At 38.6% G+C, this 17,695-nt stretch overlaps 1 protein-coding gene across 5 annotated transcripts in view; it reads right to left on the reverse strand.

Moving 5' to 3' along the window:
- ZNF461 (zinc finger protein 461) overlaps positions 1-17,695 on the reverse strand; it is a 76,192-nt gene that overhangs the window by 15,255 nt on the left and 43,242 nt on the right. For 3 of the 5 annotated variants that reach the window (XM_008712204.2, XM_040632808.1, XM_008712203.2), the window contains 2 exons: positions 12,955-13,081; positions 11,998-12,093 (listed from right to left, as the gene is read on the reverse strand). In XM_008712204.2, the coding sequence (XP_008710426.1) occupies positions 11,998-12,093; positions 12,955-13,081 (223 nt within the window). Of the gene's footprint in view, positions 1-11,997; positions 12,094-12,954; positions 13,103-17,695 lie in introns of all 5 variants that reach the window. The other 2 variants (XM_040632809.1, XM_008712205.2) reach the window with 1 other exon arrangement.

Here is a 17,695-nt window from a genome sequence, read left to right on the forward strand (position 1 = left end):
GTGTTCCGGGAGATGCCTGGTGGCCCGCGTTCATGGCTCACCGGTCTCAGTCAGCTCTCTTGCGGGTGCCCTCTGTGAGTCCGCCCGCTCCCCCGTGCAGGTGGCTGCCGCTTCCCGGCGCCCAAACGCGGCGGCTCCCTCCCCCTTCCGTTTATCTTCCGATATCTGTGCACGGTTTACAGCTCCCCTCTTCGTACCTCAATACTCAGCGCTGGAGATGTTCATTTGTAGAGATCCAGATGCATCATCCTGCGTCTCAGGCTGATTCCGTGGTTATTTAGGCTGGTCTGGTACCTATCCAGCTCGACTCAGGGGACCAGCTGAAAAAGGGGTCCCCTACTCCTCCGCCATCTTAACTCCTTATCTCTTCTGCCCTATTTTTAATTGGATTATTTGTATTTTGGGTGTTGAGTTTTATCAATTCTTTATATATTTTGGATACTAGCCCTTTAACAGGAATGTCATTTGCAAATGTCTTCCCCATTTGTTAGACTTTTAGTTTTGTTGATTGTGTCCTTTGCTGTGAAGAAGCTTTTTACTTTGATGTAGTTCCAATAGTTTATTTTTGCTTTTGTTTCCCTTTTCTCAGGAGACATATCTAGAAAAATGTTGATATGGCTAATATCAGAGAAACTACTACTTGGGCCCCCTTCTAGCATTTTCATGGTATCAGGTCTCACTTGTAGGTCTTTAATCCATTTTGAGTTGATTTTTGTGTATCGTGTAAAAAAGTGGTCATTTCATTCTTTTGCTGTGCAGTTTCCCCAACAGCATTTGTTGAAGAGACTGTCTTTTTCCCATTGGATATTCTTGCCTCCTTTGTCATAGATTAATTGACCATATAATTTTGGGTTTACTTCTGGGTTTTCTATACTCTTCCATTGAACTATGTGTCTAATTTTATGCCAGCACCATACTGTTTTGATTACTACAGCTTTGTAGTGTATCTTGAAATCAGCTACTGTTTCTTCAGCTAAATCTTCTGCCCTTTTTTCTCTCTCTTCTCTTTCCAGGATCCCTATAATGTGAATATTATTATACTTATGGTGTTGCTGAGTTCACTTAATCTATTTTCATTTTTTATTATTCTTTTTTCTTTCTCCTGTTCAGCTTAGTTGCTTTCCCTTATTCTGTCCTCCATGTCACTGATCCATTCTTCTGCTTCCTCTAGTCTACTACTTATCCCATGTAGTGTATTTTTAATTTCAGTTGAGTTCTTCACCTAAGATTGGTTCGTTTTTATGTTTTCTCCTTGTTAAGGGTTTCACTGAGGTCGTCCTCCACTCTTCTCATAATTCCAGTTAGTATCTTTATGACCATTACTTTAATTCCCTATTACTTATCACCATTTCACTTAGGTCTGTCATTGTGATTCTGTCCTGTTCCTTCATCTGGAGCATATTCCTCTGTCTTTTCATTTTGTCTAATTCTGTCTGTTTCTGTGTGTTAGGAAAGTCAGCTATGTCTCCTGCTCATGAAAGTGGTGGCCTAATGAAGAAGAGATCCTGAATGCCCTGCAGTGCAGTGTCTTCGTTCACCAAAACCTGGCACTTCAGGGGTGTCTCCTATGTGTGTTGCATATGCCCTACTATTGTGGCTGAGCTGTGTTTGCCTTAAGTCTAGTCATCTGCAAAGGTTCTCTTTGTCTATTGTGAGCTGAGCTTAGTCCCTGTGTTGTCAGAGGGCCAGTCTGAGGCTGCTTTGGGCTTCAGTTGGGTCAGAACAGGTGTTTGCAAGAGATGTAGTAGCACCGAACTTCAGGGTGCTCTCCTTGTGTTGTTTCCTGAGCTGTCACTGGTGAGCAAGGCCTGTAATCAGATCAGATATCTGCTCCCAGCCCACTGCTGAAGCCAGAGTCGAACTGATGTGGTTATCTTCCCGTACCCAAGGCAGGAGTCACTTTGGAGTGGTGCTGGCCCGTTGGAGGTGCTTGCACACTGTCATACTTGTGGAACCACTTTGGAGAACTCCTGTCAGGCCAGGTTGGAGGGGCAAGGTCCAAAGGAGAACATGGGGGAAGGTGTATGGTATTAGCAAGGTTTGTACTGGTCTGCAGTGGGAGAGGACTGGTAGCCACTCTGGAGAACTGCTGAGGGAGGGTCCACAGGAGAGCATGGGGGCAGGGCATGCTGTTAACAAGCCAGGTGGAGAGTGTGCATGCTGTGCTGGTTCCCACAGGTATCCATGTATTTATGCTGGGGGGGCGGGGGAAGGAAATGGTGCCTGCCAGCTCTTTTGTTCTTGGATAAGTCTCCCACAGATTGCTGCCCCACCAGCACATATTCTGAGATTAGCAAATAAATCTTCCTATGTATCCCAGGTGCTGTTCTGGCAGTCTTTGGGTAATTTTCTGGGTTATTCACACTGATGTGGGTGTTATCTACTGTATCCATGGAATGAGATAAGCTCAGGATCCTCTTACTCCACCATCTTCCCAGGAAGTTTGTCCCTGGGTTTTCTTTTTATTTCTTATATACCCACATAATGGGCACTGGACAGTAGGCCTGCAACCTGGAACCACTAACAGGTGCACACACACGCACCAATAGAAATCTACTCTTTCTAGCCAAAAGACTAGGAGCAGGGAACCCCAACAGACTTAGTGGGATCCCTAGCACCTGCTCCATAACCTAGACCTTAACAACAGTTTCATCAGCCAGCTGCAGTAGCAGCAAGAATTCTGTGACTGATGTATCACTAGCCACAGCACAAGGAAGTCTCTTGATGTACAAGCCCCCAGTTCACAACCAGGGCACTGGCTGGAAGATCTATCCACCCAGAAAGGTGCCATTAGCAAAGTCTCGCATCTCCCTGTCCTCTGCCCAGTGGCATAAGGAAATCCATGCCCAGTGCCTTCTATATCTCAGTGAAGCTAAGTGTATCTCAATGGCTTCTGCCTCCCCCATCCCACAGAAGATGGTCTAGCTATACTGGGGATCCACAGAACCTTTCTGTCCTTGCAGACAACACATCAGGGACTGAGCAGGATTCCCAGCAGTACCAGAGATATAAAGCATATCTGAATAGCATTGAAAGGGCTCTGAAAACTAAGCTGCCATTAGAACTAAAGCTTACAAAAGGAGGCCAGATCTATACACTAAACCTAACAACATGACTCCCCACTCAAATAGATTTTAAAAGACTTAAATAGAATCAAGACTCTCTTATTATAAAAACAAAAATGTCCAATATACAATAAATCACTTGTCTTACCAAAAGTCAGGGAAACCAAAATCTGAAGGAGAAAAGGCAATCAACTGAGACCAATACCAAGATTAATTAGATGCTGGAACTACCTGACAAGGAATTTAAAGTGGTCTTCATAAAAATTCATTGACAATCAATTACAAACTCTCTTTAAACAAACGAAAAAAAAGAATATTTCCAGAAAAAACAGTACTTACCAAAAAGTAAATGCAATGAAAAATGTAATAGGTGTTATGAAAGATACACTAAATGGTCTCTAGAGTAAACATAACAGATGCTAGAAATCTGTGAACTCAAAGACAAAAATTTTTACATAATCTGAAAAACAAAGATAAACAGACTTAAAGAAAAAATACAGTCTCATTCCCTGTGGACAATAACAAAAGATCCAACAGTCATATCATCCAAGACCCAGAAGGACAGAAAAAAGACTGTAGTACTGAAAAAGTATTCAAAGATATAACAGTTGAACTTTCCAAATTTCATACAAGACAAATCTATAGATTTAAGAAACTCAGCAAATAACGCTTTATTAAGAAAAATCCAAAGAAATCAAAACCAAGACATCCATTTCTGAAAACTAGACAAAGAAAATCTTTAAACAGCAACACACATTATATATTGATGATAAAGAAACACCAGTTCAGGGGCGCCTGGGTGGCACAGCGGTTAAGCGTCTGCCTTCGGCTCAGGGCGTGATCCCGGCGTTATGGGATCGAGCCCCACATCAGGCTCCTCTGCTATGAGCCTGCTTCTTCCTCTCCCACTCCCCCTGCTTGTGTTCCCTCTCTCGCTGGCTGTCTCTATCTCTGTCGAATAAATAAATAAAATCTTTAAAAAAAGAAAAAAAGAAAGAAACACCAGTTCAAAAGACTGGATTTCTCATTTGAAACCATGGAGACCAAAAGGAAACAGAACAATATTTTTCAAGTACTAAAAGAAAAGAACTGTGAACCTCAAATTCTGTACCCACTGAAACTATTCTTTTTTTTTTAAATATTTACTTATTTATTTTAGAAGAAGAGAGAGTGTGTAGAGGGGAGAGGCAGAGAGAAAGGGAGCGAAATTCAAGCAGACTCTGAGTGCACAGCCCAATGTGGGGCTCGATCTCATGACCCTGAGATCATGACCTGAGCAGAAACCAAGGGTCAGACATTCAACCCACTGCACCACCCAGCCGCCCCTCCACTGAAACTATTCTTAAGGAATGGAGAATAAAGTCATTCTCAGACAAAGGAAAATGAAGAGAATTTGTTGTTGCAGACATGCCCTTAAAGAGTGGCCAAAGGAAGCTCTCCCAACAAACAAAATGATAACAGAAGAAGGCTTAGACCTTCAGAAAGGAAAAAATAGAATGAGCAAAAATAGAAGAAAACATACCAGGCTATCCTTTACCCCATGAGTTCCTTTAGTCCTATTTTATGGTAAAGCAAAAAAAACAAAAACAAAAACAAAACAAAAAAAGAAAGAAAAGGAAAAAAAAAGAAAAAAAAATTTTTTAAAGATTTTATTTGACAGAGAGAGAGACAGCCAGCGAGAGAGGGAACACAAGCAGGGAGGAGTGGGAGAGGAAGAAGCAGGCTCCCAATGGAGCAGGGAGCCCAATGTGGGGCTCAATCCCAGGACATTGGGATCATGCCCTGAGCCAAAGGCAGACGCTTAACGACTGAGCCACCCAGGCGCCCCGGTAAAGCAAAAATTTTAACACTATCTCTTGTAATCAATGCATGTAGAAGAAATACTTAAAACAATTATACCAAAAAAGTCAGGAGGATAAAAGGACCTAAATGGATGTAAAGTTTCTACACTTCACTTGAAGTGGTAAAACATCAAAACCAACAGGCTGTATAAGTATGTACGTACATGCTAATACTAAGAGCAAACAATAAAATAAAAATAAAAAACCAAAACAAAAGCAACATATTAAAAAACATAAATTAAAATGCTACTCTAGAAATGTTTGAGTAACTCATAGATAGGCACGAAAAAAGAAAAGAACAAGAAACAGAAGAAAACAAAATGACAGATAAAAGCCTTAACATATCAATGATTTTTTTCAATAATTACCTTTAAAATACCTTTAAATACCTTTAAAATATCTTAAAATACCTTTAAATTACTAAATCACAATTAAAAGACAAACATTGGCACAGTGGACAAATAACATGACCCAACATGGTGATAAAAAACTCATTTCAAACATGACAAAGGTAGGTTGAAAACAGGAGTGGAAAAATATATATCATGTACACATCAATCCAAAGAAAGTAGAAATTAAAAAAAGAAAGTAGAAATAGCTATATTAATATCACATAAAATAGACTTCAGAATAAAGAAAATTAATAAGTACCACCAACAGATCTCAAAATACATAAAGCAAAAACTGATATAGCTGAAAAGAGAAAGAGACAAAACACTCTTATACCTGGGGATTCAAATACCCTACTCTCAGCAACTGATAGAACCACCAAAGAGAAAATCAGAAAGGATATAGAAGAACTACCTGAACAAGACTATCAATAATAGGATGTAATCAACATTTACAAAGCCACCCAACAATAGCAGAATACACAATGTTTTCAAGTACACAGTGAACATTCCCCAAGACAGACCTTATTCTAAGTCATGAAGCAAATCTTAAATTTAAAAGAATCAAAATCACCCAGAGTATATTCTATGATGTATAGTGAAGAATTTAAACTTGCCCAAAGAGAAATCTGGCTTTTGTCTTCATCTCCAACGAGAAAATCTCTACACACAATGTCTTTGTTTAGGACCACAGCTACCAGGCAGTCTAACAATGGGATTTATGATGTAGGCTTTGAGCCATGTGGTACCAATTCTTCTCCAGAGAGACAGAAATCTAAAGGTATGAGCTCTACCTCTTGAGAGGCTGGAAACTAAAGGCCAACCACATGGGCAGCCAACCCAGAGCCCAAAAAAAGTTTGGGGTTCCTGGGTGGCTCAGTCGATTAAGCATCTGACTCGGCTCAGGTCATGATCTCAGGGTCCTGGGATTGAGCCCTGCATCTGACTCCACACTCAGTGGGGAGTCTGCCTATCCCTCTCCCTCTGCCCCTCCCCCTGCTTGTGTTTTCTCTGTCCCTCAGCCTCAAATAAATAAAATCTTTTTTTTAAAGAAATCAAATTCATAATTTAGAAGATCCCAATAAAGAAATCTCCAAGTCCACATGGTTTCACTGAAGAATTTTACCAAACATTCCCAGAATCTTACACACAGTTTCTTCCAGAAAACAGAAGAGAATACTTCTCAAAGTACTTGATGAGGCATTACTCTGATATCAAAACCAGGCAAAGGCAGCACACACAAAATAACTGCAGACCAACATCCCCCATGAACTTAGATGAAAAAAATCCTCAATTAAATTTTACCAAACTCAATAATGTATAAAAAGAATGATATACAATGACTAAGTGGGATTTATTCCAGGTATGAAAGGCGAATAATATTTAAAAATCAATGTAATCCATCATATCAACAACTAAGGAAGAAAAAAATCCCATGATCATATTAATAACCACTTATGATTAAAAAAACTCTCAGGGTGAGGGAGACAAACCATAAGAGACTCTTAAACATAAGAAAAAAACTGAGGGTTGCTGAAGGGGAGAAGGGTGGAGGGATGGGGTAACTGGGTGATGGACATTGGGGAGGGTATGTGTTTTAATGAGCACTGGGTATTATATAAGACTAATGAATCACAGCCTGTACCCCCGAAACAAATAATACATTCTATGTCAATTAATTGAATTTAAAAAAAAACAAACCTCTCAGGGCATTAGGAAGAGAAGGGAACTTCCTCAAACTCATAAAAGCATAAAGAGCATCTACAAAAAGAACCTAGAGCTAATATACTTTATGGTAAAAGACCAAATCCTGAATGTTTTCCCTCTAAAACTGGTAAAAATGATGTCCTCTCTTACCACCCTTATTTAATGCAGCCCTGGAAGTTCTAGCTATTCCCATAAGACAAGAAAATAAAGGGCACATTTTGGAAAAAAAGGAAATAAAACTATCTATTTGCAAATGATATGACTGTCTACAAAAATGAATCTACAAGGAAATAACTGAGCTGAAAAAGGTAACAGAATACAAGATCAACATACAAAATCAATTTAATTTCTGTACATTGACAATAAGCAACAACCAAAATAAAAAGGCAATGCCATTTATAAATGCTCCTGAAAAATGAAATACTTAGGTAAAAAAATTAACAAAACATGTACAGGATCTCTATGATAAAAATTACAAAATGCTAATAAAAGAAATCAAAGAAAAAATACTTGAAGAAACATGGATTGGAAGACTCAACAGAGTAAAGATGTTAACTCTCTAACTTCATCCACAGTTTAACATAATTCTATGAAAATATCAGCAAGTGTTTTTGTAGACACAGACAAGGTTATTCTAAAATTTATATGCATAGGGGTGCCTGGGTGGCTCACTTGGTTAAGCATCTGCCTTCAGCTCAGATCACAATCTCAGGGTCCTGGGATCGAGCCCCACATGGTGCTCCCTGCTCAGCAGGGAGTCTGCTTCTACCCCCCCCCACCTCTGCCCCTTCGCCCACTCATGCTCGCTTGCACTCTCTCTTTCTCTCTCAAATAAATAAAATCTTTTAAAAGTAGAATAAATAAATAAATAAATAAATAAATAAATAAATAAAATTTATATGCATAGGAAAGAGCACTAAGGATAGTCAAAAGAATTTTGAAAAATAACAAAGTGGGAAGAATCACTCTTTCTGTTATTAAGGCTTACTTAATCAAAGGCTTACAGAAATTAAAGTATGGTACTGGCAGAGGGTCACAAAGATCAATGGTACAAAACAGAGAAGTCAAAAATGGAGCCACACAAATGTGTCCAACTGATCTCTGACAAGGATGAAAAAGCAATTCAATGGAGAAAGGATAACGTTTTAAATAAATGGTGATGGAGCAACTGGACATTCATGGGGGGTAAAAATTAACCTTTACCTGAAGTCTCACATCTGTAAAAATGAACTCAAGATGGCCCATACACTTAAATGAAAAATGTAAAACTATAAAACTTTTTTAGAAAGAACACAGGAGAAAATCTTTAATATGTAAGACTAGGTAGAGTGTTTAGGCTTGATGTCAAATAAAAAAAAAAAACCCTCACAATTCATAAGATTAAAAATGGATAAATTAGATTCTATCAAAATGCAAAAGACCTTGGTAAAGGGTTGAAAAGAAAAATTAGAGACCTGAAGAAAATATTTGTTTAAATCACAAATCCAACAAAGGCCTATCTAGAATACATAAAGAACTTTCAAATTCAATAGTAAAACACCAAATGATCAAACTAGAAAATGGACAAAGACATGAACACACATTTCACTGAAGAGGATATACAGAAAGCAAATAAAGACATGAGAAGATATTCAACATAATTTTCTATTAAGGAAATTCAAATTAAAACCACATTGAGATATCACTACCCACATAAAATGGCTAACATGAAAAACAGATATAACACCAAATGCTGGCTAGGATTCAGTGAAACCAATCACTTCCACATTGCTGGTAGGAATATAAAACGGTAAAACCATTGTGGAAAATAGTTTGGCAGTTCCTTTCATTACATGTTTGAGTTTTACCCCAGACTTATTTTCAAGTACACACTTTTACATGAATATAAGGAACATATATTTGTGTGTGTACATATAGTTGTAATTCACATAATATATATATATATATATATTCTTACATTCAAGTACTATATACATGTGATAGAAAAAAAGAGCCAACTTCAAAAGGACACACACTGCAGGATTCCATTTATATAACATTCATGAAATAACATATTTATATAGATGTAGAAGAGATTAGTGGTTACCAAGGGTTAGGAATAAGGAAGAAAGAGATTTAGCAATAACAAACAGGAGGGAGCCTTATGGTGATGGTACTATTGACTATTCTGACTACCGCAGTAGTGATACAAAACTATGTGATAAAACTGCATAGAACTACACACACACACACATACACACACACACGAGTGTGTGTGAAACTGAAGAAGTCTGAAAAAGTTCTATGGATTGTGCCAATGTCAATTTTTCAGTATGATATCGTACTTTCGTCCACGATACTAACTTAATCTGGGGAGGATGGAGGAGGGGTATATGGGACTTCCATGTACATTTCTTTGCACCCTCCTGTGAATCTATAACTATTTCAAAATTAAAAGTTTTTTTTAAAGATTCTACTTATTTATTTGAGAGAGAGAGAAAGAGAGACAGAGAACACAGAGGAAGAGTGAGACGGTGAAGCAGATTCCCCGCTGAACAGAGAGCCCAATGCAGGGCTCAATCTTAGGACACTGAGATCATGACTGAAGGCAGACCCTTAACCAAACCAAGTGAGCCACCCAGGTGCCCCTCAAAATTAAAAGTTTTATTTTTTTTAATTTTTTATTATGTTATGTTAGTCACCATACCGTACACCCTTAGTTTTTGATGTAGTGTTCCATGATTCATTGTTTGCATATAACACCCAGTGCTTCATGCAATGTGTGCCCTCCTTAATACCCATCACCGGCCTATCCCAATCCCCCACCCCCCTCCCCTCTGAAGCCCTCAGTTTGTTTCCCAGAGTCAGACACTTTTTCAATGAAGACATACAAATGGCTAACAGACACATGAAAAAATGTTCAAAATCATTAGCCATCAAGGAAATTCAAATCAAAACCACCTTGAGATACCACCTTACGCCAGTCAAATGGCAAAAACTGACAAGGCAAGAAACAACAAATGTTGGAGAGGATGTGGAGAAAGGGGAACCCTCTTACACTGTTGGTGGGAATGCAGGCTGGTGCAGCCACTCTGGAAAACAATGTGGAGGTCCCTCAAAAAGTTAAAAATAGAGCTACCCTATGATCCAGCAATTGCACTACTGGGTATTTACCCCAAAGATACAGATGTAGTGAAGAGAAGGGCCATATGCACCCCAATGTTCACAGCAGCATTGTCCATAATAGCTAAATTGTGGAAGGAGCCCAGATGCCCTTCAACAGACGAATGGATTAAGAAGATGTGGTCCATATATACAATGGAATATTACTCAGACATCAGAAAGAACGAATACCCAACATTTGCAGCAACATGGACGGGACTGGAGATTATGCTAAGTGAAATAAGTCAAGCAGAGAAAGACAATTATCACATGGTTTCACTCATTTATGGAAAATACGAAATAGCAGGGAGATCGGTAGGAGAAGGAAAGGAAGAATGAAGGGGGGATGAACCACAAAATTAAAAGTTTTAAAAAAGAAACCACCACACCTATGCAAAAAGAAAGGTGTGGCCAGACATCAAAAACTGATAGAAGAATGACATCTTTAAATGAAAACAAATCACTTAGGAGAGTATATATCATTTTTCCATAATTCCTTCCATATTAGTTTCTTAGGACTGATGTAACAAAGAACCACAAACTAGGTGGCTTAAAACAACAGAAATATACTCTTTCACAGTTCTGGAGCACTAATACTGATACACAGATATCATCAAAGACCTCTAATCTGTAGTATGGCCCTGTTCTTGCCTCCAGGACCCTATACTTTCCAAATGACCTCCTTCCTTCCCAATCAACCCTCTGAGATCTCTCTCTCTCTTTTTTTTAAATATTATTTATTTATTTCAGAAAGAGAGAGCAGAAGTGAGGGGCGGAGGGAGAGGGATAAGCAGACTCCCTTCTGAGCAGGGAGCCCAACGCGGGACTCGATCCCAGGACCCAGGAATCATGACCGGAGCCAAAGGCAGACGTGTAACCGACTGAGCCACCCAGGCGCCCAACCCTCTGCCATCTCTACTTCCTCAATGTAATTTTCTTTAACTTTCCCAGTTTCTAATCAATCCTAATTTTTCCTACTATGCCATTAGAACATATGGTCTTGATCTACTATTGTGACACTTAAAAAAAAGGTATTCCTATCACCTTGTAAAGCAACTCAGAATTTTTTAAAAAATTATACACTGTTGATTGTGTCCTTTGATGAAAAGACGTTTTTAAGTTTGGTGTACTCCCATTTGTCTATTTTTGCTTTGGTTACCTAACCTTGCTTGGTGTCATATCCCGAAATCACTGCCAAATCCAAAGTCATGAATTTTTTTCCCTATGTATTATTTTAGTTTGGGTTCTTACAGTTAGTTCTTTGATCCATTTTGAGTTAATTTTTGTATATAGTGTAAGGCAAGGATCCAACTTTATTCTTTTACATATGGATATCCAGTTTTCCCTCTACCATTTATTAAAGATACAGTCCTTTCCCCCATTGAATGGTCTTGGGACCTTTGTCTAAAATCATTTGGTCATATATCTGAGAGTTTATTTCCAGCCTTTTTATTCTATTCCATTTTTTAAAGATTTTATTTATTTATTTATTTAGAAAGAGCAGTGCAAGTGGGGGGAGGGGCAGAAGAAGAGAGAGAGAATCTCAAGCAGATGCCATGTTGAGCACAGAGCCCAATGTAGGGCTCAATCTCACGATCCTGAGATCATGACCTGAGCTGAAATCAAGAGTCAGACACTTAAGCAACTAAGTCACTCAGGCACCCCTATTCTATTCCACTGATCTATATGTCTATCTTTATGCCAGTACCACACTATTTGATTACATAGTGTTGTAATTAGCTTTGAAATCAGGTTTTCCCTAATTTATCTAAAATAACCTTACCAGCCCAACATTCTGACCAGTTGGCTTACTCCTTGAAATAGCTTCCTGCCTCCTGATCATTGCTGACTCACCTGGGCACCGTCCTCCTGCCACTTCCCTCACAACCATCCAGGGCTCCTTCCCTTGCTCTAATGAAGAGATCACAGCCGGCTTAGATATAGAAAGTCCTGGTTATAAGAAAAGAAATGGAGATGAAGTAGAAATCAAAGTACCCAAACACTATGATTCAGAATTGATAAAAAAAAAAAAATAGACTATAGCACAAAATGGGTATTAGGTAAGTCTACAGACAAAAAAAAGAAAAAAATTAAACACTCATATTCAGGTAAACTCAAGATAAAAAACAAAGCAAATAAATAGGTGATAAAATGCTATTTAAATTAGATAAGCTTTCTGTCTCTACTTCTCTATAAGGAAAAAACAGCTTCCTTAGTATGCTCATTTCAGATACTTTTCAATATTAAATGAAAAGTTTTCAATGTTAAATGAAAAGTTCTTAGAATGTAACTCCCAAATGCAAATTGTTTAAAAGAGAGCACATTTGTTGTAGGAAATGGAATAGTGTTCATTTGAGCACTAATCAGTAAGTGCCATTTCTTGATTCAGTCCATCACTACATTAACTGGGAAAGCTAAAGAGCTTCACACCCAGGTCCCCCGTGTTGAGTTTTAATCTACACCAATGCACTTACAGGTTTAGCAGCACAGTGCAAATGAAACAAAAGATGAAGTGGGTTTTTTGACCATTAACAACTTAACAATTAATTAATTAATATTAGATAATTAAATAATTAAGCCTAAGCTTCAATGGCACAGAATTCCAATTCTATTCTTTAATCATCAAGGAAGAACATTAATTATAAGGACCAGAGGATGGGGAAAATGAAGATCCAACCTATCTAGGTGTGCTCGTTTCTATGCAAAGAAAAAATTCATCTAGTTATTTGAAAGGTAGCCCTAAAATTCATGGTAAAGTAATCAGAAATTCCAAGAAACAGATTCTAAATTATAAGAGGCAGATAACTTTACCCAATGAAACCAGGTTGCTATAGTTCTCCAACATCACATCTTTGTACAAATCCCTCTGTGTAGAGTTCAGGCATTCCCATTCCTCCTGAGAGACATCTATAGCCACATCTTTGAACATCACCAACCCCTAAAATGACAAATAACAGTACTATTTTTGAAATTATAAGAAATATTTTTCAAAAGGAAGAAGAGGTGCTAAAAGAAAGCATGCAGGAAAGGGATAGTATATATAGTGTATAGTGAGTATATAGGCAAAGGTTGCAAGCTTGTGACATAGGTCAAAAAGGAATTTAGTGGAAATGAAGGAGAGTGCCTACATGTTCTTAAAAATTCAATTTCTGCAGACATATCCTCTTGCATAGGATGGAAAACTGTTAATCAGTCACGTAGAAGTTTAAAAAAATAAGTAGAGGTTTCCAGCTAAGTTAAATAGTTAGAAATTTTTTAATCTTTCCATAATGTCTTATGAAAACCTCTATCTTCAGAAAAAGGACTTGAAGATTTTTCTTCATCATTATGATTATGTCATAAGCATTTTTACCTTTTATGCAAATTCTTTAGTAAATATCCAGTGCAGACTGTATTTTCCAAGGACAGAACAACAACTCCCATCCCATATGCTCTTCTTCAGTGTAACCTTGACATGCCCCCACACCACTGGTATAAGGTCTATGTCCTCTGCCCTTGAACCTGATCCTGGGAAAACAGTTGTGACTTACTCAACTTATAAAGTATAGCAGAAATGACTATGTGACTTTTGAAGCTGGATTATAAAAATATCTCTCCACCCAGTGAGAAAACACCTTACACCAGTTCTCATAATGTCTATTTGGAAAAGTCAAAATTGTGGAAAAGTTCAAAGATTTCTCATGTGTGATTCAATTAACCATTTTTTCCTGACAACACCATTTCCTGTGAGGACATCTCAACTGGGTGGCTGGTTTTTCTCCTACAATTCTACTCCATCCTCAATCTCATTCTGTCCCTTATTCTCATTGCTGGTGCCAGCAACTGTCCCTCCTTCTCTAAAATCTAATGTCATCATTTCATCAGACTATACATGCATTACCTCTACCTACTGCAGTGATACGCTAACATCGAGATATTCCCCCTCAGAAATTTTAGCTCCAGGCTCAGTGCCACCATCTCCAATACTACTCTTATCTTAATTCTCAGTGATTTCAAATATCTATATAAAGTATTCCATCTATTATCCTGACCTCCCAATTCCCTCACCTCCTCTCCAATGATCTTGTCTTCCACTCTAGTTCACTCTTTGTATCACTATCCTAGACCTCATCATTAATAGTAACTTCAACATCTCTAAAATATCAACTGTCTCTCTGGACACCTTTACATTGTCACTCACCACACTCATACCTCTTCTCCCCCTCATATCCAATTTAAATTCTATATTCAGCTAATCATCCAACTTCATAATGATGCCTAGTGTGAACTTTTTTCATACTTGCTAAGCAAAGCCTGAATCCTAGATAAATCTAACTCTCATCCTACTCTATCACTATAACTATGTAACCGAATACAACTTGAGAAAATCACCAACCTTAATGACAAGTTTTTATTTTCATATTTTATTTTCCTTTCTTAAATGGTTCAGAACAAAAAAGATAAACATTCAGATGTCTTATGCCCACCCTTGTCCTTTCCATTTTGTCTCCCAACCTCCTAACCCCTTATAGACGAGCAATTTTATGTTTCTTCTTAAGTCTTTGCAATATCTTTAAGCAAATACAAATATATATATATTATTTTCCACAATTTTAACAGAAGGTAAAATACTATAATATATACACTGTTCTGTACTTGATTTTTAAATTCTAAAGTTAATGGTTTCCTTATTTTTCTATAGGTACATATCCTCCATTTTTCTATTTATCATAGTTTATTTAACCAGACATCTCAAGATGGACACTTGGTTGTTTCCAATCTTCTGCTCTAACAAACAATAGTATGCAATGAATACTTCTGTAAATATGTCATTTTGTATACCTACAGGAATATCTATGCCAGAGAGCCTCAGAAATCAGATTGCTAGGTCTAAATGGAAAACGCATTTGTAATTTTGGTAGATGCTGTCAAGTTGCTCTCCACATCAGCTGGACCATTTTGTCAGACACCAGCAATACACGAGAGTACTCATTTCCTCACAGCCAAGGCAGCAAAGCATTTTGTCAAAACATTTTGTCTTTATCAATTTAATATGATAAAGAAATTATATGTCAGAATTTTAAATGGCATTTCTTGAATTATGAGTTGAGTATTTTTCTTTTTGGGGGTTTTTATATTTCTTTTTCTGTGAAATTTCTGATCATGTCCTTCGACTCTTTTCCTACTGGGCCATTTGTCTCTTTTTAAAATTTCTTAGTCTTTATAAATTAGATGATAAGTTCAGTGTCTGTATATGAATTGTAAATACATTCCCCATTTTATCATTTCTCTTCTGACTTTGCTTACCAGTGTTTCTTGCCATGCAGAAGTTTTTTATTTTTTGTTATCAAATTTGTTAATACTTTCTCTTTTAGTTCCTAGAATTTTGAACCCTAGTTAGAAAGTCCTTCCTCACATCAAAGTTATGGAGGAATACTCCCATGTTTTAGTCTAGTAATATTATGATTGCATTTTTAAAAATCAAATCATTCAGGGGCGCCTGGGTGGCTCAGTTGGTTAAGCGATTGCCTTTGCCTCGGTCATCATCCCAGGGTCCTGGGATCGAGCCTCGCATTGGGCTCCTTCCTTAGTGGGGAGCCTACTTCTCCCTCTACATGCTACCCTGCCTGCTTGTGCTCTCTCTCTCCCCCTGCCAAATAAATAAATTTTTCTTAAAAAAATTAAATCATTCAATTTAATTGGAGTTTATCCTATATGGTAGATGAGATACAGATTGGGCTTTATCTTTTCCAAATGGCTACCCAGCTATCCAACAGTATTTATCAATAGTCTATCTTTAACCAAGGAGGTAAAAGAATTGTATAATGGAAACTATAAGATGCTGATGAAAGAAACTGAAAAAGACACAAATAAATGAAAAGACAGTCCATGCTTAAGGAATGGAAGAATTAACACTGGTAAAATATCCATACTACTCAAGGCAATCTACAGATACGATGTAATCCTTCAAGTCCCAATGGAATTTTTCACAGAAATAAAACAAACAATCCTAAAATTTGTATGAAACCATCAAAGACCTCAAATAGCCAAAGCAATCTTGAGAAAAAGGAACAAAGCTAGAGACATCACATGTCGTGATTTCAAAACACATTACAAAGTTGTAGTACTCAAAACAGTATGGTACTGGCATAAAAACAGACACATAGATCAGCGAAACAGAATAGGGAGCCCACACGTGTATGATCAATTAATTTATGACAAAGGACACAAGAATATACAATGGGGAAAAGACAGTCTCTTCAATAAATGATGTTGAGAAAACTGGACAGCCACATGAATAAGAATTAAACTATACCACTATCTTACACCACACATAAAAATCAACTCAAAATGGATTAAAGACTTGAATGTAAAACCTGAAATTATAAAACTTCTAGAAGAAACCATAGGTGGTAAAGGTACTTGGCAATGGCTTTTTGGATTTGATACCAAAACAGCAAAGGCAACAAAAGCAAAAATAAACAAACGGGACTATATCCAACTAAAAATCTTCTGCACAGCAAAGAAAACCATCAACAAAATGAAAAGGGAGAAAATTTTTGTAAATCATGTATCTGATAAGGGTTTAATAATCAAAATATAAGAACTCATACAAGTCGATAGCAAAGAACCCCAAATAATCTGAATTAAAAGTGGACAGAGGGAAGATGGCGGAGGAGTAGGGGACCCCTTTTTTCAGGCGTTCCCCTGAGTCGAGCTGGATATGGACCAGACCAGCCTGAATATCCACAGAATCAGGTTGAGACGCAGGAAGATACATCTGAATCTCTACAAATGAACATCTCCAGCGCTGAGTATTGAGGTACAAAGCGGGGAGCCGTGAAACCGCGCACAGATATCGGAAGATAAATGGAAGGGGGAGGGAGTCGCCGCGTTCGGGTGCCGGGAAGCAGTAGCCACCTGCACCGGGGAGCGGGCGGAGTCGCGGACCGGCATCAGCGAGAGAGCAGACTAAGACCATGAGCCGGGGAGTGCGCGCCACCAGACTTCTCACAGAACTCCGGTGTGCTCACTGGAAACAGACTAAGACCGGGAGCTCTGGGAGCGCGCGGGGGCGGCTGGCGGTGTTAGAAACTCAAAGGACAGAGACGCCACAGCCCTGGAAATGAGGGCTGGGTGGCCGGGTGTGGGCGCACATCCCGGGACACTGCAGGGTTGAGCAGCACCAACAGAAACAGAGTTATAGTGGCCAGAACATCAGTGGAGAACGGTCCACGATCCCTCTGTTCTGAGACAGAGGCTGAGATCTGGCCACTGCTGCTCTGACTCTCAGAAGAGGCACAGCAAACCGCCAGGGAAAGCCACCAGAGAACAAAAGCCTGGAAATACCGGCTCACAGTGTGCCCATCCCCATTCCCCCTCGCAGGGGACACGGAGACTCTCCCCAAACAGGGTTGCCTGAGTATCCGCGCGGCAGGCCCCTCCCCCAGAACACAGAAGGCAGGCTGAAAAATCAAGAAGCCCACATCCCTGGGTGCCTGGGTGGCGCAGTACTTAAGCGTCTGTCTTCGGCTCAGTAGGTGATCCCTGCGTTCCGGAATCAAGTCCCGCA

This window comes from Ursus maritimus, unplaced genomic scaffold (assembly GCF_017311325.1).
Source record: "Ursus maritimus isolate PB19 unplaced genomic scaffold, ASM1731132v1 scaffold_19, whole genome shotgun sequence".
NCBI lineage: Eukaryota > Metazoa > Chordata > Mammalia > Carnivora > Ursidae > Ursus > Ursus maritimus.